This window comes from Meriones unguiculatus, chromosome 17 (assembly GCF_030254825.1).
Source record: "Meriones unguiculatus strain TT.TT164.6M chromosome 17, Bangor_MerUng_6.1, whole genome shotgun sequence".
NCBI classification, from domain to species: Eukaryota; Metazoa; Chordata; class Mammalia; order Rodentia; family Muridae; genus Meriones; species Meriones unguiculatus.
This window is the reverse complement of record NC_083364.1, coordinates 90,099,590-90,123,343: the sequence shown is the minus strand read 5'-3', so window position 1 is coordinate 90,123,343 and position 23,754 is coordinate 90,099,590. Positions and strand designations below refer to the sequence as shown.

Here is a 23,754-nt window from a genome sequence, read left to right as displayed (position 1 = left end):
ATTTTTAAGTCATCTTTAATCGTGCATATATGTGTGAGTGGAAGTGTGCATATGAGTGTGACATCCAGGGATATGAGTGTGGGGAACGGGAGGTGGCCATCAGTGTTTTGAATTTGGCTTTCAGGCAGTTGTGAGCAGTCCTGTGTGGGTGCTGGCAGCGGAACATGGATCCTCTACAAGAGCCATACACCTGTTCATCACTGCTGAGCCAGCACTCTGGCAACAGAAAAGTCATAATTACAAGGCAAGATTGCCTATCAGAATAGAGTTTAAATTATGTTCAGGTCAAACACAGCACACCTTCTGTGAAAATCAGAGAAAATTGCTTTCTATTGCTTATCAGCTATGTTTCCAGCTATAAAATATTTGGAATATATCTACCCACCGTCTAAATGGTATTATTTATTCAGTCTTGGATTTAAAAAGTCAAGCATACATATGCAGAATTTGTAAAACTATTCATTTCCATGTAACACATTTTCGTAACATTCAGCCTGGATTCTGTGGTCATTCTGCCATTTATTGTTTTGGGTCTTTTGTTTGCTGTTTACAGTCTTCTTTTAAAACAATGATGCTGCATTGTGTCTAACGTCTCTCATGCATCTTTTTTGTTCCTACAGGAGGGATTTTTGAAACTGTGGAAAATGAACCCGTTAACGTTGAAGAATTAGCTTTCAAGTTTGCAGTCACCAGTATTAACCGAAACCGAACCTTGATGCCTAACACCACATTAACCTATGACATCCAGAGAATTAATCTTTTTGATAGTTTTGAAGCCTCCCGGAGAGGTAACTATTTTCCCACTTTACAAGGCTTGTTTGAATGATAAGTGTGCTGCACAGGTCACCTTTTCACTGCCCACCCTTTTCAGAGTGGGTTTCTTGGTGCAAATAGGTTGTAGTAATGCCTGGTCCCCAACAGCAATGATCAATGCAATCTGAGCTCGCCTGATGGACGCTGCCCAGCCCTGTTTTCTGGGCCCTTCTGATTAGCTTACCCTTCAGTGCCCTCCACTCTGTGATTAACTGGTCCAGCTGTGAATGGAAAACATCAAACTTGATCTGTTTTTCCTTCCTGAAGCTGAGATACCACCATGAAATTGTACAGCGCAATCAAATAAAACTTTGTAGAAGGTCACATCCACCAAGCATGCAAAAGTGACCAGGACATACAAAAGTCAAACCAGAGTCATAGGCTGCTACATACTGCTGGGTTTATCTAGCACCTACTCATTTTCTTGTTGCCGTTGCTGTTGCGCTTTTCTGCAAAATCATAAAAATATGAAGATGAAATCTGTGAAAACAAATCACAATTTGATTTTCTTTTTTTCTTCTGAACAGAAGACAAGTACTCAAAAAGAAATCCAGCTTATGTGTAGCCTCCAACTGTCACCATGTGGGCTGAATCTTGAGGAATGGAGGGGCTGGTTTAGACATCCTCTGGGCACCTTTAGAACAATTCTCTAATGATCCTGTATACCTGAAACATGTCCTCTAGCAAAGGGACTGCCGACCCATAGCTTAGAGATTTTGTGAAAACGAAGGTTGCTGCTCATCTTGTGGCTGTAAAGAATTCTTTAACTTCCAGAAAACACTTTGCCTTTTGCAGACGCACAAATGATCAGCTACATAGTTTTGGTGATTTTTAAGTAACTGAATAATAAGGGTTAACAGAAACCGACCTAATTAGATCAACAAATGTGTTTGCCTAATACACTTAATTGCAGGCATTTCAGTGTTACTTACAAAAAAAAAAGAAAAGTTAAACTTTCTTCAAGTAGATAAACGTTAATACAATAATAATAATAATAATAATATTGTACATAATCTCAGTAAAATGATCCTGTTTTTCTTAAAATAAAAGAAGGTATGTACCTATAATCCCAGCACTGCAGAGATTGAGATGCAAATGAAGCTAGCCTGCGCCACATAGCATGACTCTGCTTCAAAAAGAAAGGAAAAGAAAGTCAGAGATTACTTGTAAGTCAGAGTTGCCGATGAAGAAATAATAAAATGTATAGTTATATTCGTGTAGCATGTTAAAGCTCATGAAGCATCTTCATATGTATACTGCCTGAATTAGATCTCTCTTACTCCGTATCGCTGTCTCTTTCTCTCTTTATTTGTCTCTGTCTTCTCTGTTTTATACTGTTGAACAACACCATAGAAAGCAAAGCCAATGACATTTAACCCACAAGAACAATTGAAGTCTCTCTTGTGATCTGAAGATCCAACAATACTTGTAAATTAAACACTCCAACAAACAGACCTATAAAGGATTGATTTTTCTGTCAAGAAATATTAGCATGCCAGAGTCGTGACACATTAACAAGAACCTCAATCCATTGCTCATGCTGGATAAGACAACAGTTTGCATACTCCCATGCTCACATTTACCTGGCTAATGAACACACATCCCATCCGGTAGTGAGCTTGGGAGGACAGTGAGAACTCACACCTTCAGCACATAGCCGGTGCAGGCGGGCCATCAGCACCACGCCACACACAGCTGGAAGTTGTCCTTGAAAATACCTGTCAGCATCAGCTACCCCATAGACGACTACAACACAGCTGTCAAAATTGTGTGATTCATTCCCTCCAATTCACCTCTGAGAAACTTACAGGAGCAAATGGAATTGATTACTTTGTAAAACTGCATAATTAGAAAACCACTAACAAATTTATTTATATAAACCTATTTATTTAATTTATGTATCCAATTATTACCACTTGGCAACTGTAAACTTTATTTTAAAAAATTACATTTAAGTTTGAAAGATGCATGTAAACCTATTTAACAGGTACTTACTTTACATACAATTATTAAACACAGCTCTACATGGTCGGGGCGGATGAACTTATCTTCTGAAAGGGAATTTAATTAATACGTATCAAATAATTTAAAAATAACAAGACCTTTTACTAGAAGATGGTTAGTTCTATCACCTAGAATTTACTTCAAAGAAGTAATTAATGATGCAGAGAAAAACTATCAATACTGAAATATTAATTATAGTAGCCAAAAGTTAAAAAGTGGTTAAATACTTAGATAAATTAGATAAATGGCACCATGCCTGCCCAGTGATCTATTATTTCAGCAGTGGAAATACACTCTTAAAATATTCACGCTGCCTTAGGGAGAGAGTTGTGCTTTTCATTCAGTGAAGGAATCAATGTATCACACTATGCTTGAACAGCAATCGTGGTTTTCTGAAATATCAGTAAGTATTATCCCAAGCTGATGGGCTAAGATAGAGACTTTGCTCTTCCTTACATTGTAAATATTCTAATTTCTTACAATGGTTGCTTTTGGCCTTATAACAACAACAACAAAAAAAATGTTAGGGATAAAATTTTAAATATGTGATTTAATTTTGTTTGGCTGACAATTGAGGGAGAAAGAAGCCTGACATTGACCTGTGGTCCTCCAGTTCTGATCTGACTCTGTTACTGTCCAATGGCCATGACTAAGTCCATTGTGTATGAAATGAGTGGGGTAAAAACCTGAGTTTCTAGTTTCTAGCATTTTATAGTTCACCCATGAGGTCTTCTGGATTCTCTGGCCAGCCTAATCTCTCCATTGTCACCCTGACATATGACAGAAGTTAATTCATATAACATTCATTTGACAGATTGTTTGCTAGTTAGCTTACAGACTGCTCATGGGATCAAGAAAAAGACTTAGCCTTTGTCTGATTGAAGGTAATGAACTGAGACCAGTAACTCATTTTTATTTGCAGGGAGTTGGTCCTATGATTTATTGCTGATTGGCTTTTCATTTACATTTATCGGTATCTTACTATCTAATAAATATTGGATGTTGTAAAGAGCAGATATCAACATACAGATGTAATTACAGGAGGTTTCTCTAATAGTTAAGCAGAGAAATCATATCAGGAAAACACAAATTCATAGAACTCTCTTTTTCTCGCCCCCTTCCCTACCCTCTCTCACCACCCCTTCCCTCATCTGTGGATCTAATCAGCGTGCGACCAGCTGGCCCTTGGTGTGGCTGCACTCTTTGGCCCTTCCCACAGCTCTTCTGTCAGTGCTGTGCAGTCTATTTGCAATGCTCTAGAAGTTCCACACATTCAGACTCGATGGAAACACCCTTCTGTGGACAACAGAGACCTATTTTACATCAACCTCTTCCCAGACTATGCAGCTATCAGCCGGGCAGTCCTGGATCTGGTCCTCTATTACAACTGGAAGACAGTCACTGTGGTGTATGAAGACAGCACAGGTACGGAACTCACATGAGCCCTCCCTGGGCACGTTGACTCTAACCAGCATGAGATGTGTCAGGTGGTGTGTACAGAAGTACTCTCTCACATGAGCTAACTGAGAATTCTAACAGAAATTGGGGATGCCATGCTAACTAATTTAACAAACTTGGGGAGATTCTAAAAATACATCATTGTGTTGATATACACTGTGATCTAATTACAGTGCTAACAGTGGTATTTCATTAATGCAACTCTACTGAGACTGTAACTCCCACTGTAGTGACCCAATTCAAGTGTCTAACAAAAGTAAGTATACTTATATCTGTAAAAACTTATCACAATCAGACAACAAGCAGGAATTTAGTTAGACATCATGATACTAAAATAAACCATTCCTTGACAAAGGGACTGTGAATCTCAGGGATGAGCTCAGTGTAAAATATGGGAGCTTGGGTTGTAGCTATGAGCTATAACTGTGGTTATAGCCCAGGTCATTACCATCTCTCATTACACTCAATAAACTATTTTAAAGCTAATCAAAAGGCTTTGCTTGTTCTATCTGCTTATTTTAGGGTGCACAATGGAAGATGACAATTTAGCACCTAATCATCAATAGATACTGTCTCTGACCCTCACCATTTGAAGTGAGCTTTCTTGGCACTTCCTCTATTGTCTAGGGATTTGTTGCAGCTCCCACTCTCTTTGCACATGTATGTGGTGTGTCTGTGTGTATGCATACATACATGAAGAGGCCAGAGGTTGACATCAATCTTCCTCAATTATTCACTTATTTTCCTAAGCCAGGGTCTCTCACTGAACCTAGAATCTATTGATTCAGCAAGGCTACCTAGCCAATGAGCTTCAGGGAGCTTCCTGTCTCTGTTCCCAAGCTGGGATTGCAAATGCACACTATGATGACTATCTTTTCACCTGTGTGTTAGAAACCCAAACTTCTGTCTTCATGCTTGCACAACAGACCATTTGCCAACGAGGGTATCTTCCAAGCCCTAATTATCTTATCATGTCCTCCCTTTAGTTTAGACTGAGCCACTGAATCACCCTTATCTGCATACTAAAGTCTCATATCTGATTTACTGTTGTGATTTCTCTACTGCCCATATACCGTTCATGTGAGCTATGGTGAAAAGTATACCATTTCTCAAGAACTGCCAAGTTCTTCCTAAATATTCTTTCTGAGTCTGGTCCCTCCTTGTGCAGAGTATGCTTTGTGAAAACATCAACAAACACCAATGTGTCTTTCCACAATGTCTGAATTTACTGAGTAACAATAAATTCACAAAGCACAACATTTTCAGTAGCAGCATTTGCCAGACAATCCCTCTTCATTTGATATTTATGGCTGAGGCAAGCATAAGATTTTTGTTGTTGTGTTGTTGTTGATTACTAATCTTGATTAGTAATGTTAATCTTAAATTATATATTATACATCACAATTTATCTGCCTCTATTTGAATATATGTAATTTATAGCATGGCTGTAAAGGCTTAAAAAGGCAAAGAATTTCAAAGTGCTCTTAGAGGCAAAAGAGAGAACCTAGCAGAAAGTTTCTAGGGAGATGTCTTGGAGCAAAGCCGTCTGAAACAAACAACAACAACAAAAACAAACCACAACCTGCTTTTGCAGTAACTTAGGGCAGGCCACAGATTGATTTCAACACTCAGCTGGTGATATCACTTATTGTCCATGCTCATCTTCAAATGTTAACTCTCTCCCAAGCTCTCTAGGACCAGTAAGGGAAGGAAGGGGCTTTGGAAATCTAAGCATCACATGTTCCGTATCAGTGATGTGTTTACATGTCTACGACATGAGGCCTTCCTAACAACTGAATTTCTAGCATTGTTTAGAATATGCTTCCTATTGCAGACCAGGCATATATAAAAAGTGTTCAATAGTTTCATGCACAAAGAATAATACTATTGACCATCTGACCTTTTCCAAAGAATTTAGAATAGCTCCTTTCTTTGTCTGCTGGGCTCATAATAGGACTGATGAAATTGGCAGTGAAAATTAGCAAAAGGGGGCATTTTCAAACGTTTTGGCACTTTTTTTTTAGTTTTTCACTGCCTTTCTCAGCAAGCCTGAGCTCAAACTATTCCCTAGACAATGAGTGCCATGCCTCCTCTATTCAGCTTTAAACACTGGCTTCATTTTATACTGTCAGAAAAAGGTGACTATTATGATGGTAAGTACCCATTTAGGTATTTTCCTATGCCTCCTCTCATGTTAGAAACAAGTGAAAGTCACAGGTGATTAGGCATATAACTCACAAATATGATATGCCAAGCAGCTCCTATGGGGAACGGTAAACCACTGCCTGTTGTATTATGAGTTTCACCTGCTTCATGTACAGTGTTATGGTGTGTTGCCAAGTTAACGCCACAAAGCATATGTAAAAAGCCTTCAGGTAGGACATTATACTGCAAACACAACTGTACTTAGATCTTTCCATGTTGCCTGTGGTCATTACGTATTTTGCAAGAGAAAAAAAATGAAACTAGCTCTCATTTTAGAGTGCTCTCCTAGGGATAATCACTCTGTCTTTCTACCTTTTCAGCAGAGTGAAATCATCTAAAAGGAAAATAAATTATAGAAACACCTATGTTTAAGAAGAAGTCCAACAAGTAACAGGACAGGAACCTACTGCCGAGGGCCCCTGAAAGACTCTACCTAGCAATGTATCAAAACAGATATACTAAGACTCATAACCAAACCTTTGGCAGAGTGCAGGAAAGCATATGAAAGAAGGAGGAATTAGTATGACATGGAGAGGATAGGAACTCCACAAGAACCAAATAAATCTGGGCAGGGGAGTCTTATATGAGACTGTTTCTCCAACAAAGGTCCATGTATGGATATAACCTAGAACCTCTGCTTGGATGTAGCCCATGGTAGCTCAGTAACCAAGTGGGTTACCCTAGTAAGGGAAACAGGGACTATTTCTGACAGGAACTCAATGGCAGGCTCTTTGACCTCTCCACCCCCCAAGAGAGGAGCAGTCCTGCTAGGCCACAGAGGAGGGCTTTGCAGCCAGTCCTGAAGATACCTTATAAAACAGGGTCAGAAGTCCCCCCCTATCAGTGGACTTGGAAAGAGGCAGGGAAGATATGAGGGACGAAAGGTAGGATTGAGAGGGAATGACAGAGCAGGATAAAGCTGGGATACAGAGTTAATAACACATAACTAATAATAAAAATAAAATAAAAAAGAACAAGTTCAAACAATGACATGAGCATTATGGAGTTTAAGCTATATGGAAACAAAGAATAATTAAGTGGAAATTTAAAAAATAATGTCTTAATGACAGTGTAACAGCAGGGAATCCATTCATAAGTAACAGTCATTTTGCAGAGCAAAATCATCAGCACATCATTTTTGTCATTGTTGACCATAAAGTAAAATAACCTTTTTATCCTTGGTCTCTTCATCTGAGCTCAGATGCTCAATAAATACTTGTTAAAATTAAAATCCCAAATGACTCTGTATGTTACCCATTAAGATAGAGATGATTCATGTTTAAATGATTTTGCCTACAACATTAAAAATGTAAATGAATAATCAATTGAACCATTAAATTGGAACCTAGAGAGAAGGCAGATCAACTGAGATCGATAAAAGCAGACATTCAGTGACTCTGAGCCCGTTTAATATTGCTTGACTCAGGGCTCTCCGGTGTAGTAATTACCAAGCCATAAAAAGAAGGAAACAGCAAACCTGAAGAAAAAGAAGGGACTTAGGTGTGCTCAGCACCCACCTCTACAACAGAATTAAGAACCCATTAAAGAGCACTTTGTTGGGATCTGTTTAGTAGGAGTTTGTTAAATAGCCTGAAGCCAACACAGCTGTCGTGGGACAAGATGCCCCTTTACATCCATCAAAGTTGGTGGGAGCAGAATGAAAGCCGCTAAGGACAAAATTCAGTTCACTCAGTCATTGCAGACAGAATTCTATCCTCTGCAAGTCAGTGTGGAAGGGCTCTAGAGCACTTGTACAAAGAGTGAAGTTTTGACATTCATCACTTCTCCCTCCCCCCCCATTCCCAAGTGCTCACTCACATTAGTCCCTCTCTCCAAGTCTCACATTCTGTGGTGATTTGGGATGAACTTGCTGTCCACAGGACCCCTCTCTGCTTCATTAGACCCCTGCAGGAGCCTGGCTTCTTTCCCTTAACACACAGCAGAAAGCTGAGAAGCTGAGTGCCAAATGCAGCATGAAGTCTATTCAGCACTTCCAGCTTTCTCAAGGCCTAGTTCAGCAAAATGCAGCCTGTGCAAGTTACCTAGAAGACAGGACCAGCAAACATTTTTTTTTTACATAAATAGCAAATACACAGTATAGTCTTGTGGCCATATCTTCTTGGATACAACTACTTTGCTGAAGTCTTCATATATAATATGTAGATGATGGACATGCCATGTGACAATAAAACTTTATTTATAAAGGTATCAGTGCTTGGCTAGACCTGACCTTGGGCCTCTACTTTACCCTGATATAAAATAGAAAGAAAGATAAGAAATGGAAGGGAGAAAGAAAGGAAAGGAAGAGAAAAAAAAAGACAGAGACAGAGAAACGGAGACACATAGAAACAGAGAAAGAGAGAGGGGAGACTGAACAAAGAAGAACACATTCATAAAAAACTGAGGCTTATTAATGTCTATGAAGCTCTATAGCTGTTCTTCTTTTGGTTTTTTTTTTTGTGGTTTTTTTTTTTTTTTTTTTTTTTTTTTTACCAACAGATGTTAATCTTTGCCTCCTCCTCTATGCATTTTTCTTGGTGGTATCTTAGTTCACTTTATAAATTTTCTTCAGTATAGGACAAAAGTGAGTGATACCTTTCCTTATCCATCACAAAAGTCATGACTAAAAAGCTCACAGGAAAAAAAAAAAGAAATTAGAAAGATACAAGATCCTTTAGAAGAAACACTACAGAAAACTAAAGACTCAGGAAACCTGGGCTTTATTTTATGTATGTATGTATGTATGTATCTATGTATCTATGTATCTATGTATATGATGGTAGAAATAGGCAGGGCCTACCACAGAACAGGCTTTCTATAGTGAAATTAAAGCCCTGGGCAAAGAGTTGGGGGTTTGTTGCCTGTTGGCTCTGTTACAATACATCATATGATCTGAGGAGAGGTCTGTAGGTGACACTGCACAGAAGGATTAAGGGTCTCTTCTTTCAAATGAGCTGGATGAGGGGCCTCTCCATTCCACTGGTTGGTAAGTTTGCTAAGGCCCCAGCCCTGACCTTTCTTAGAGGGTTTCATTATACCAATGTATCTATGTGTTTCTGTGTTAACTTGATAAGGTCATAGGTGGTAATGTTTTATTTGTGAAAATAACTTAGCATCATTCTGTCTTCTGATTCTTGCTGGATTGTTGGTTGTTTTTTCACACAAGAAAGGTAGAGAGGCATTCCATGCCAACATTTGCACTCAATATAGTTGCAGACTGCTGTTTTATAATAATGGAATCACTGGGGGCATAGCACAGCCTGAAAATTACTGTTTCATGCAACATGGAGGAACATACATCTGGACACAGCTTGCTCTTCCACCATGTTCTTCTAGAGGCCCCCTCTGTTGTGTTCCTTTTTCTTGGCATAGATGGGAGAACTTTCTGGACTGACTCTCTAAGAGACAAAGAAAAGAGTAAGTATCTTGGTGTCACTTTGGTGAAGAGTCCCAGTGTCTACAATGACCTTGGGAGAGAGAGGGTTGCAGGACAGGATGGTGGAAGAAATATGGAAATTCTTTGCTTCTGAGACCTTCCCTGTCTTTCATTCACAGAACTCAGTACTAGGAAGGGTCACACATTTAAGATGTCATGAGTTGGAGTGCCAAATTGTTAATGGCCACTAATGACTAAGACTGTTGCTGTTTCCCTTACACTGATCATATTCTAAGAATGATTTATTTATGAACAAATAGAAACGTGAACTTGGCAGGACAGAAAGGGTAGGATTTCACAGTGTTCCATAACACCTGGTTAGGCAAACACCTACACAACTGGCAATGAGCTGGTTGCAAACAAGCAAGCACTCGTCTACATTTCATTGGGAAAGCCACAATCACGTCTAGGTTCTGTTTCGTGAATAACTCGAGACAACCATGTTAGAGTTTAACCAGTCTTTCTTTTATATTGTATTTAAGTTTTTCATCAGTAAATGAGCTTAATAATCATATTCAGGCAGATGAGGTGATGTTCTTAAGATGCTGGGAAAACCAAGCAAGGCTATGCAGCATGCATAATCTTTAGTATGTTTCCATGGGCTACTCTCTGACTGCCTCCTTTCATAGCGTGTTTGCTATAAGGTGTTTCATATTGTCATAAGAAGAGTACTGCTTTCGTTAGGTAATGAATGTCTAAAGTGAAAACATGATGGAACAGATCCCCCTTGTTATAAGCATTTACTATTAGAAAAATGTTCCAAAACACAAAGAAAAAAATCACTGACCTTTTGAATCCCCTAGACTGTTTACATAAACAAACACAAAAGTAAATATTTCATATATAAATAGCAGTAAATGTTATGAAGAAAGAGAAAGCAACTATTGTTTGAGGGACTAGGCAGAGAGGAGGTTTGTAAATTTATGTAAAAATATCTGGGAAGTGCTCAATAGTAAACATTTAAGTAAATCTCCAAAAAGGATAATAAGCAAGCCACGGGGATACCTGGAGAGAAAATTCCACCAGGAATAGCTGGTGAGAAGACCCTGCACTGAAATAACCCTACAATTGCATCACAGTGATGAATCCATCATTTAAAAATCTTCCATAAACAGGAGCTGGAGAGATGTGCCAGTGGGTGAAATCATTGCTGTGAAAGCCTGAAGATCCCAGGTCCAAGCACTGAAGCCAGGCATGGCAACCCAAGTGCCTCTAACCCCAGCTCTATGGAGAAAAGAGACAGGAGGACAGCTTGGGTGTGCTGGCCACCAGCTTCCCCAGCTTCAGTTAGACACATGCTCAAGAGAGTATAGTGGAAAGTGATAAAGCAGACACCTGATATCTTCCTCTAGTTATCATGTGTACACTTGGGTCCATGCACCTGTATATACACAGGAATACATTAAGCAAATACAAACATACTCTCTCTGTCTTTGTCTCTTGCTCTCTCTCTGTCTCTCTCTCTCTCTCATTCACTCATTCACTCTCAGTCTTTCTCCACAAATAAGATAAAAACCTTGAATATATTTATAGAGTATCTTGAGTCATTATTTTAGACTTCATTAAGCACATTAGCACATTTAGTCCCTACCCCAAACATAGGCTAGCAACAGTAGAAGGGCGCTTTCATACAAGCTTACTCTAGTCTCCGGCTGATCTTGTGCTTAGAACTTCCTTTCTAATTGCTCAATTGTCCTGGCCCTTGCTTAATTGTACACATATGGTCATTAAGAATGTTCAAGTGCAAGATATGTGAGTGAGGTTTAAATGTCTGAATGTTTCAGCTACAAAAGAAAAAAAAGGTAAGACATAGGAAAAAAAGGAGCTACTGTTGGGATCTGCACATCTGCAGAGCAGAGCCATGTGGTGATGCTTTGACGAAATGCTTGTAAAGGATCAAGCGAGCAGCTTTAGCATAATTGAAAGCATGGGTTTCCAACCATTCCATAGGACTCCTGGTAGAGCATTTCTTGATTTTGAAAGAGCTTCTTCCCTGGCCTAAGCCAGTGGGGCTATTGTCACAGAATGGTACTGCTATAGTTTTTGCACTCCCCTGTGTAAGGCATGATTTAACTTCCCATGCTGAAGCTACTGCTTCCTGTAAGACTCAAACTCATATTCCACCATAAGTCCACCCTCTGAGAGTACTTTTTATATTTAATAATTCTGTCCTATTCTGTCTGGATATTTTCTGAGTGTTTACTCTGTTATTGTGGATTGTTCTGGGCATTTGTAATTCACCAGTGAACCAAAACAAAATAGAAGACACTGACTTCAAATATTTATTTTCTATGTGAGCCTAAAGAACAAACAATTCATCCACCCTCAATAAAGTGATGTGGTTTTTCAAACATACAAAAATGTGGAAGAAAGAAAAAATAGCATAAGAAATATGGAAAAACCTGGAAGCTGAAATACAATTTTCATTGCCTGGGATCATGTCATACTATAAAACTGATGTTTGGGCAAAAGTTGAAGCATTAAGACTGGTTGTAGGAGAGTTCAGGGATAGGAATTGACGGATCTTGTAGGTACTGGAGATCCCTGGAAAAATTTGTGTTCTGTAGGAAATGGAAAGTCACTGGACGATGTATTGGAAAGAATCAAATAAACAGTATATTAATGGATTGTGCTCGTTGTTGTATTGATAAAGCACTCTAGGAAAGGGAAAGTGGTCATGACCATCTGCCATATTGCTACTGCAGAAACCAAGCCAGGAAATGCAGGTGCTAGCACTGGAGTAAGAGAGCAACAAGCACCACCGGAAATGCCTTAGAAGCTGAGCAAGATTTACACTCTGAGCTCTGAATGTGACACCCATTTGCAGGCTTTTTCTGTATGCCCCTTTCTCTTGCTTCCATTGACATTGTAGTACAGGGTGTGTTTGAATGATGGATCAAAGAGTGAAAAGTCTCTGAGAAAGCTGTGTAAGCAGCATCATGGATATTCCCAGCTCGTCATTTTATCCTGTTTTGACAGCTTTTTAAAGCTGTCTTACGTATCTATCACTACTTTGTGTCAGCATGACACCGACTTTGAAGTACAAAACTCAATTATCTGAGAAACTCAAGGCACTTCAGGTTGCAGACATTTGCCTCCCTGGACTAATGTAAGGGAAGGAGCATATTCCCATAACTCTCCCAAAGTAGCAAAGTTTTGCTGGCATTTCAGTCGAGTCATATGTCAAGGAAAACATATTGCATTCCTTTGACATGAGACAAATGCCATATGGTAAGTTTATTTTTAAATAGTAGGTAAGAACAGGAAATCCATGTTCTGTCTTAAGTACTATTAATGTTGTGGTAAAGGAAAGGCAGCCTATGACTTTTCATACCTGTGAGTTAAAAAACAAACCTGAATGATAACAATATTTGAGGCAGTGGAGGTCGGTAGACAGGGAGGTGAGTAAAAGATAGTCTCATCTGCTTTGACATGAGCTGAAAGATAGAGTTGCCATCACCTGAGACAGTAAAGAAATGGGTACAACTAACCTGTAAGAAGACAGATGGGCATTGTCCTACTTTCCTGTATGTTCATGTCCTTAAATCCCCTGACCCAAAGCAACCTAGTGACCAAAAGGGTTTATCTAGCATACAGTTCCGGGTTACAGTCCATAACAAGCCACTATTTCTGGGAGGCCAAGGCAGGACGTTAAGCAGCTGGTCACACTTTTTACTCTTTGATCCATCATTCAAACACACCCTGTACTACAATGTCAATGGAAGCAAGAGAAAGAAGCAGACAGAAATGAATGTGTGTATGTTGCCTGCCTCCTTTACTCTTATGCAGCTCAGAACCCAGTCCATGTGATGATACTTTCCATATTCTGGCTGGGACTTCCCTCTTCTACTAATCAAGATGATGGCCCAAAGACATGTCATGGCTATCCTCTTCTAGATGATTCCTCAGTTGAGATTCTTTTCCAGGTGGTGTTAGGTTGTGGCAGGTTGATACTGAAAACTAGCCGTCATAGGTCATGAATGTGCTAAATTTGAATTTTAGACCCACATAGCCATCAAGGGGAACTGTGAGTAGGAGGGTCTGGATTGAGGGAAAGTAGTCTGGACTTTGTATGTGAATGTGACTACAAAGAACTGAATTCTTAAGTCAATGAGTCCCTAACAGGCAACCCAGTCCTGGACTCATGGCATGTGGCTCTTGAGAGACTTTTTGTTGCTGTTCATTCCCTGCTTTGTTAGTTTATGATTTCCTTAAATGATTTCCTGAATCCATTGCAACCACATGAGATGCTCACCAGTGTGCAATGATTACTAGTCATTACATCACACATAGTCTTAAAGTTTTAGAACAAGGATATTTTTTTTATGTTAAATCACTGTGGTGGTTGGAATGGTCCCATAGTCCCATATATTTGAACGCTTAGTCCTCAGTTGATAAACTCTTAGGAAACATTAGGAGGCATGAGTTTGTTGGAGGAGGTGTATCATTGTGAGTGGGCTTTGAGGTCTCAAAACCCTATGCCAGATGTATGTTCTCTCTCTCTTTCTCTCTCCTCTGTGTGTGTGTGTGTCTCTGTGTCTACAGACCTAGAGCAGAGTTTCCTCATTTACAGGCTTAGTGATAAATTTTTCAAAACAGAAAACATCAGTTCCTCTCTCCCTTCTTCCCTCTCTCTCTCCTTTTTCCCTCTCCCTCTCCTTTTCCCTCTCCCTCTCTTTCTCTCTCTCTCTGTGTGTGTGTGTGTGTGGCCAGATGTATGTTCTCTTTCTCTTTCTCTCTCCTCTGTGTGTGTGTGTATGTGTGTGTTTCTCTGTCTACAGACCTAGAGCAGAGTTTCCTGTCTCTTTCTCTCTCTCTCTCTCTCTCTCTCTCTCTCTCTCTCTCTCTCTCTCTCTGTATGTGTGTGTGTAGGCAAGTGGTTCTAGGGATGCCATTTGGGTAGTCAGGCTTGCAAAGCAAGTATTGTTGCCTGTTGAGCAATTTCACCTTACCATTCATGACACATATATTTTATTACCCTCCCCACTGTCCTTAAAAGCCTATTCTCACATTCTCACAAGTTTCCCTCTAGTTTACTGAACTTTGCCTAGACTCACTCCCACATAAATACACCCATATAAAAACCAGAAGCTAGGATCTGCATATGAGACAGAATATACAAAGTTTGTCTTCCTGGGTCTGGGTTATTTCACTTAATATAATATTTTCCAGTCCTTTTCTTCTTCCTGAAAATTTTATAGTTTTATTATTCTTTGTGTCTGAATCAAATTCCATTGTATACATGTACATTCAGCGAGGATGAATTTGAAGTGAGATTAACATAGAAAGAAACGTCAGTGACTGAAAAGAATAAATCCTGAGAGAATCTATGGAGAAATACAAACATACAAATAATTACTGGTTCTTGAATGCCCACATGCCATGTACCCTTGGAAAATCCTAGTTAAATCATTTAATGTCCCAACCATCCTAGGAACCGGTGAGATATCTGCCCTGAAGACTGTATTCAAAAAGGCGGCTTACGAGTCCAGTAAAGGCGGCTTTAATGTCCAGTAAATTCCCTAGCATTTACCCAGCGGCTACCAGCAAAAATGGAGGGGAGTCTGTGTCGCCTCAGAGACAGCGAATCTTTCACTTTCTCTCTGCACAACTTAGCCCACTGTGTTGTTAGACCATCAGTGATGTTCAAGTGACATTCACTCTGTGCCTGCCCGTGATGCCCGTGAAATAAGAGGAACAGAAGGTCCTTGCTACCAGGTCCTACCACATCTACAATTTTCACTTCTTTTTAGTCCCTCTTCTTTGATGTGTTTTCATCAGCTCTCTGTCTGGAACTCTGAAAAACTTTGGAGTTCTACTTCGGAAACCAGTATTTGGGTCTGTATGCAAGGAATATTGCTTTTAGCAACAGTAGATATTATCGAGTATTCAGAACCAAAATAAATTGCTGGAATTTACTGTAACATAGTGAATCTAAAAATATTTGGGTTAGGTTCCTTCATGAGTTCCTTTGTAATCAAGAGATGTGTTTTTCCCCCTTGGGGATACTTCCAACTTACCTTTCTGTTGTTGTTGTTGTAGTTTTGAAAAATCATATTCTAAAGATTTGCAGTAAGACATGCTGCATTTCCCCAGGTAATTCATGTCTCTCATTTCCATTTCTCAGCTCTGATTTTTCCTTCCCTCTGGAAGATTCCCAATTTATACATAGATGCCCTTAAGAATCCTATTAGATGTGGGTATATTAATATACCCACACATTTGTGAAATGCCATTTTGCATGTTTCTAAGTTCAAATGAAGATGAAATTAACATTTAAAATGTATGATCTGATCTTCGGGTCCCAACGGTTTATTACACTCATTTTTACAGCATCAAACCTACTCGTATGGTTTAATGAACAGGGAATTGGATTAAGACTCAAGAAAATGGAGGCACTTTTCTTTTGAACTGAAACTCATTTTATGGAAGGAAAGCACCCCTAGTAGATTGGACTGCAGTGTACAGGAGAGAATCTCTCAAAGCAAGAGGTTTTCAGCAGCTCTGTGAAGGTATTCCTGAATCAAGTAGGGCTTTGACCTTTAAAGTCCCTTCCAATTCCTGACATCTGTGACTCATTCTCAGGGCTGATCTAGACAATTAACCTCGCTGTGCCTCACTTTCCTCTCCATGAAATAGCTCCAGCCCCTGTACACTTCCGAAGACTAGTCTAGGTGCAGCCACTCATTTATGAGGCACACAGCATACCACAAAAGAGGGTCAGTGTAAACAGCAAGGTTTGTTATTATTTCAGAGCACAGAGCATTTTTACACAGCCACTGGAAATGGAGGGAGTTTTCTTTGTTCCCTTCCATATGCTCCACCTCATGCCACAGCTCCTCAATATACATGCAGATCAGTATTTTTCTGTGTCATGCTTAAGCACACAGAGAAGACAATGAACGTGTTCACAATTGGTCACGCAGACACTTTTAAAATGCTACCTCTATTGCAGCCTGGCTCACATTCTTGTGAGACAAACTGACTTTACTCAGGCGCTGTCGCAATTGTGAATGTCTAATTGCATGTGCAATAAACTCCCTCATCTTCCTCCACCAAATTCATTTTAATCTTCTCTTATTCTTTCATCATAGCAATAACTATAAGTGGGGCATTGCAGTGCCCTTCCATAAGCCTCACTTGAGAAACTGAGGCAGGAAGATGAGCAGCTCCAGGTCATGTTAGACTCTATAGCATACTACAGTTCATCTCAAAGTTTCAATGCATAGAGATTAAAACTCTGAGTTCTATCTCCAGCAACATGAAAAAAAAATATGAGTAATAATACCTCTTAGCTCTATAGAAGCACTGGAAAGTAAACTGTAGATATTCTGTTTTTGTTCACTGGTACATCATTGTGCCTACTTGAGAAACACGCTTTCTTCATTACAGCCTCACTACATTCCATCAAATGTGTGAAGCTTAGCAATGGCAGAATGCTGTCAAGCAAACACAGCCATGGACCATTCTCTTTTCCCTAAATACTCCAGCAGCTTTCACTGTAAATCACTGTGAGATCTCCTTAGCATCCTTTGTTCCTGAACCTTCTTTGTCATTCGTGACATTGACATTTATGGAGAGTCAAGATGAGATCAGAGTTTTATATGTCACTCACTTGGATCTGTCTGGTCCACCCTGATCTACGTTTCCCTGTAAAATGCCTCCACCTCCATGGGCTAGAAAAACCACCAAATTCCCAGTTTGACATGCACCATTGGCTTTGCCTGTAGCAGGAGTCTTGGCAGGGTTGGGTCACTTGATCAGGGCAGGCATCCAAATGAGGATGTCAGAAAGCTGGGAGCTGCTCTTAAATCAATTTCCTATCCCTAAAGTCATTATTTGTTTAACAAATATTTTTAACTAGTCATTCCAATGAAATGTTAAATGATTGATGGATTGCTGAAAATGCAAATATAAAGGAAAGCTTTCAGTAAATTTTCTCTCCTGTGAACTGAGAAAGCCTTTTAAATTGTAAATTCTGCATCATTTCCTCATGAAGGCAGAAAGACTTGGCTTAAGACAGCAAATGCTTTGGTAGGACAGATGCAAAATCGCTGCCTTTCTCACATATTGGGTTCTTTAACTCAGCAGATCCCTCCTTCCCCCAAACCAACTCATCCTACAAACCTAGAGCAGAGTTTCCTCATTTACAGTCTTACTGATAAGTTTTCCAAAACAGAAAATTATCTGCATTAGAAATTGACCCTCTATGATGACCTGCTGCTCTTCTTCCTCTCTTGGCATTCACATTTTTCTTTTCTGAGCCTATTGTGATGGTAGCTAGTCTACGCATGCTAAGACAAGGTGTGCTGACCTAGAATTTGCTTTCTCTGTTTGCCTAAACTCTGTTTGCTGAAACAGTAAGTCAGTTGGTTGTGCCACACATTCAGTTGGTTGCTCTGAAATACTAATGTCCAGGAAAGAACCCTAATGGGAATGAGAAGGCAAACTTGGCTTTAAGGCCAGAGCCTGCTACAAGCAACTTACTCTGGCTGGCAGTAGGCCCAGGCAGCTTTATGTATGAAATCAAGTGACAACAGACACTCCACCCACCTAGTGATACTTTCTAGGATGAAGACCTCCCCTAAGCTTTGAAGGACTTGGAAGAGAATGTGTTTGTGTTGCAGCGTTTAGGCTTGGGATCTAAAGAGGATCCAGACAACATTGTCTCCTGAATGTGAATGAATGAAGTGGGAACTTCAACTTTAAATGGCAGCAGGGCCCTGTCGAGGAAGATGTACTTCAAGGTTGACATTCCATTCAGCAAAGAACAAAGGAGAAGCTCTTTGCAGCATATGAAATGTATTATAAAATGTTTTTCCCATTTCATTTAAAGGCCACATTGAGTTCTCCTAGGCGGTCACACTCAGGTTAAAAAAAAAAAAAAAAGAATGTGGCAGCAGTTAATGAAGCTAGAACAAAGGAAGAGAGGAGACTCAGTCTCTGGTTCTGTTTTTCCCTTCTCACCAAACCATTTCAAGCTTCTATGTTCCCTCATCACCAATAACTTGTATTAATAAGGCAGTGCAGGGACATGGGAAGATAGAGCATTAGACTCACAAATAGTTTTAATCTATGGTTCCTGCTTGCTATCCCTGTAGCCCCGAGTAAGTTATTTAATTGCTTTGGGCCTTCGTTTCTGTATCTGAAATAATAAACATGATAACTTGTCTTGTAGTGCTATTAGGAGGTTTAACTAATAAAACAAATAACAAATATGTAACTGCTCCATTCCTCCCCACAACCTCAATCTCAGCCTTTGGTGGTGGTTCAAAAATAAATAAATAAATAAATAAATAAGGCTTAATGAGCAAAATTTTAAAAAGGGAGTGTTTCAGTTTTGATCTTTTACTGATCTGAAAAGGAGTAGGGGTGCAGGAAAACTGTTGCTCTAATTTGATTTTTATGAAAAGAAAGGGATTAGTGGAATATGTGTTAACTCCTACTGTGGTTCTACAGTAGTCTCTCTCATCTTTCCTCAATTTCACTCTGAAAACAGTGTCATGTTAAACTAGCTGTACTCTTTCCTGCGTTGCGGAAGCCTTTCCAATGTAAGCTAAGATAAATGGGACTGCTGAGGGGGAGGCCGATAAACAACAACAGGGAAGGAAGGAAATACCTCACGTCTGGAAGGGGCTGGAGTCCGTGTGGCATCCTCTACCATGCCTAGCACAATTTCCATACAGTTTCCATCTGAACACTCATAAAGTTTAATATTCTCTGTTGATTGCTTCTGGCTAACAAATCCTGAAGGCACTGAACTGCATACGTTTTTTTAAAGTCAATTTTCCAATGTGATAGGAGTCCTTGAGAGAGAGAAGGCAACATCACGCAGCCTAGCAAACACCAGTTATTATCAGGGTCATGTGATGGAGCTTTTCTACGGCTGCACACCTTGCCTAGTAACGAACTTCTATTAGAGAAAAATGGAACTCGGGTGGACACTGGAAATGGAACGCGGGTGGACACCGGAGCTGTGGTAAAGGAGATATTCCATCAATTTAGGCTGCTGTGTACAGTTTGCTACAACTACCAGCAGTTGTATTTTAAATGGCATTTCTGTTTTCACTATTATACTCACCAAAAATCCTATAGGACATTTTGATCAAATAAGGACTTAACAAACACAATTTTCTAACATATTAGCAAGAGAGATAATGAGCCATTTACAAATAATTTATTGGGCCAGCACCAAAAGATTATACAAGGCAAACCAACTATTTAGCTGGTAAACAATATGCTATAAATAAATATTTGATGATAAGCTTACAAAAGTTAGCAACCCCAAGAAATCTCTAGTGTTCACTGAGCTTTTTCAAGATAATATGTGGTCGGACGGGAGAGATGGGGCAGCACTTAAGAGAACTTCCTGCTCTTGAAGAGGATCAGAGTTCAGTTCCCAACATTCCCTCAAGTCATCACACAAAAGCCAGTAACTCCAGATGCAGGGGATCTGATACCCTCTCCTGGCCTCTTCTGGCACAGATACATATACTGCACATATGAGCACACTCACACACGTATTCACAGGAATAAAATTTTGCTAAAATACATTTCTAAAGACGATAACGGGAGTTAAGTGTTTGAATACTTCTAGAAACGTCAATCAGGCTTTTGTTTGTTGAAGTTTTGTAGTCACGAAGTTGATATGTGTAAGACTTGAGGTGCTGGCTGCAAGGTTGAGAGGACAGCCGCATGCTAAATAAATTCAAAATGGGAAAATTGTGCTTCCAAGCCACACACACCCACAAATGGAAATTATCGGTGCTATCTAACAGAGAAGCAATGACAAATAGGAAGTCAATAGTGTAACCTTTAGGTTGGTGGCCGCTTGATACATTTTGGGAATGTTCTGCCTTTGACTGTAAATGGCAATAAACAACACAGATCCATCTCTGATGCATGATTGGATGCCATTTTGCAGGTCTAATTCGTCTGCAAGAGCTCATCAAAGCTCCCTCCAGATACAACATTAAAATCAAAATCCGCCAGCTGCCCTCTGGGAATAAAGATGCCAAGCCTCTGCTCAAGGAGATGAAGAAAGGCAAAGAGTTCTATGTGATATTTGATTGTTCACATGAAACGGCTGCTGAAATCCTTAAGCAGGTAAGAGTTCTGGGAAGGGGTTAAAGGATGGAGAAATGTATTTCATCTTTCTTTTAAATAGGGCATTTGGTTTTTGCTTTCACTTGGTGCAGCCTGGTCCAGACACCATAGTACAGGGTGGACCATAGACTTTAATTTTCAGATCCCCTTTAAGGAGCCAATTGCAATGTATGTGTACTACTTCATGTGTGCTGGGTGGTAAGTGGACCCTGCCAGCAGATGGGAGGAGAGGGCAGCATTCTTTGGGTGATATAAAGATTTGTGTTCTTCACATCTTCTGAGAAGATCAAGCCACATCTCACTTGTGTGATGCCTACTTACATGGCAAGACCTATTTGGCCTAAGCTGCAGGATTTTAAGAAAAACAGAAAAGGAGACAAAACAATAGCAACCCAAGGAAGATACTCCTCTTGTATGGACAATGAGATGCTTTGTCTTCATTTCCAGAGAATGTGGGTAGAAACAGGCAATTAAAAAACCCTGCACAGTTGAAAGATATCAGTAATGTTTCTAATAATTAATAATGATGATGATACAGCAATAACTGAGTTGCTGGCACTTTGTTCTAACACTCAAGAAGGAAAATTCAGAATCTATAAAAGATAAAGCACTGATTCTCAGTGGATCTGTGGCAACAGCTGGATATACTTGAGGTTGTCCAGTTGCTTTGTCTAGTACCTATGTTAGGTACTAGAGTGCTATACTCAGGATTGTAGATTTTGGCCAGAACTACATCTAGAAATACTAGTCAGAAGTTTCCAATAGAATCAGTAACAATAAAAAAAAAATCAAGAATTAAATCTGGAGAAAAGTCAGGGAGAAAAGAAGCCACATATAGCCTTTATACTTTAGATATGTCACATAAGCCAATGTCCTTATCAATATTTCTAAATAATGTGCACTATATAGATTGTACACCATGGTTAAGAACAGTAGAGGTTGTTAATGCACAGCAGTTTCATGAGTGCCCCAGCAAACAACCAGGAAGTGAGCACTGTGCATTCTTGACCCACTAGAAAGTTGTCTCCTGGTACAGTCATGTATCCTGGGGCTACCCAGTTCTATGGTCATACTTGTGGAGCACTTCAGCACCTGAGTTCAAGGTGAGAACTGTGACTGCACCAGACATACTCAAGAAAGCGACCATTCATTTGTATCATCCCCTGAATGACTGTACTAAAAGATTCTACTTAGAACTGCCTACAGTTTGGATATAGGTTGAGTGTTTCTCTCTGGTTTTGTGTGTTGAAAGCTTGGTCCTCGGTGTGGTGTGTTGAAGTAATACAAACTTTAAAAAGTGGGGTCTAGTGCAAGATGGTTGGGTCACTAGGGTAGTTCCCTAGGGAAGGACTCGTGTAGTTCTTCTGGAACTCTGCTTAGTTCCCTTCCAAATCTGAGTTATATAAAACAGAACCTCACTAGCCTTGGCATCTTTGGCATCCTTGGCTTCCTCTCTCACTGTGTGTCCCATGTACTGTGATGATGCCTTTTTATATTCTTTTTCCATGCATTTCATCTCCACTGCCATTTCCCCTCCCATTACTCCTCCAATACCCTCCCAACTCCCCTTCCCAGATCCACTGCTCTCCTTTTCCCTTCAAAGAAGAGCAGGCCTTCCAAGGATGTGAACCAAACATGGCATAACAAATTACAATAAGACTAGGCACAAACCCTCATAACAAGGTTGAATGAGGTAACTCAGTAGGAGAAAAAGGGTTCCAAGAACAGGCAAAATAGTCAGAGATATCCCCACAAGAGTAGGAGTCCCACAGGAACTCCTAGTTACACAACAATAAAATATACGCAGAGGATCTAGCTCAGACCATACAGGCTTCCTGATTGTCTCTGTGAGCCTTTATGGGCACTGCTTACTTGATTCTGTGGGCAATGTTGTCATGGTATCATTGACCTTTCTGGTTTCTACAAACTTTTCTCCCTCTCCTCTGCTGGCTTCCCTGACTGCCATCAAGGGTTTCACTGCAGATCTGTATCTGCTCCCATCAGTTCCTAGAAGAAACCTCTCTGGTAACAAGTAGGATAAACACCGATGTATGAGTAAAGTACATCAGAATATCATGAGGGCTCATTTCATTGACTTTTTTGTCAGTCGTGTTTGGTTCTACCCTGGTCCATCCAGTCTCTGGTTTCTAACCATCCAGGCAGTATCAGATGTGGGCTCCCTCTTGTGGGAGGGGCCTCAAGTTGGAATAGTCATCGGTTGACCACTGCCATGAATTCTGCACTGTCATTACCCCAGCACATCTTGCAGGCAGGGCAGATTGTAGGTTGAAGGTTTTCTGGCTGGGTTGGTGTCCTAGTCCCACTGTTCAAAGCCTTGTTTGGTTATAGAAGATGGCAGAATCAGGCTCTGTATCGTCCATTACTAGCAATCTTAGCTAGGGTCACTCTCACAGATTCCAGGGCGTTTCCACATCACCCTCAAATGCCCCTACCAATTATATCATTCAAAGAACAATTAAGATGAAAATCAAAAGTTTAAGAGAAGTACTCCAAACAAACTCTGCTAGTGATGGAGGTCTGGGGAAGTGGGTAGGAAATGAGTTAGGTCATCTTTGTGCTGGCCATTGTTTCAAACACTTATCTTTCACCTTCATCTTGAGTTTTCAAACCATGTTTACTCTTTCTGATGATTTTAGTGGAAAGATGGTCAGCAAAGCTTGGTAAAAATTACAAGAAGCTATTCAGCCACTTTTCTTTTAAAAATCCACTGA

The 23,754-nt window shown here is 39.9% G+C and overlaps 1 protein-coding gene across 8 annotated transcripts in view; it reads left to right on the top strand.

Annotated features, from left to right (window-relative positions):
- The window catches only part of Grik1 (glutamate ionotropic receptor kainate type subunit 1), a 385,942-nt gene that overhangs the window by 232,147 nt on the left and 130,041 nt on the right, over positions 1 to 23,754 (top strand). For all 8 annotated transcript variants that reach the window (XM_060370694.1, XM_060370693.1, XM_060370696.1 and 5 more), the window contains exons 2-4: positions 621 to 788; positions 3,985 to 4,242; positions 20,841 to 21,022. In XM_060370694.1, the coding sequence (XP_060226677.1) occupies positions 621 to 788; positions 3,985 to 4,242; positions 20,841 to 21,022 (608 nt within the window). The remainder of the gene's footprint in view (positions 1 to 620; positions 789 to 3,984; positions 4,243 to 20,840; positions 21,023 to 23,754) is intronic.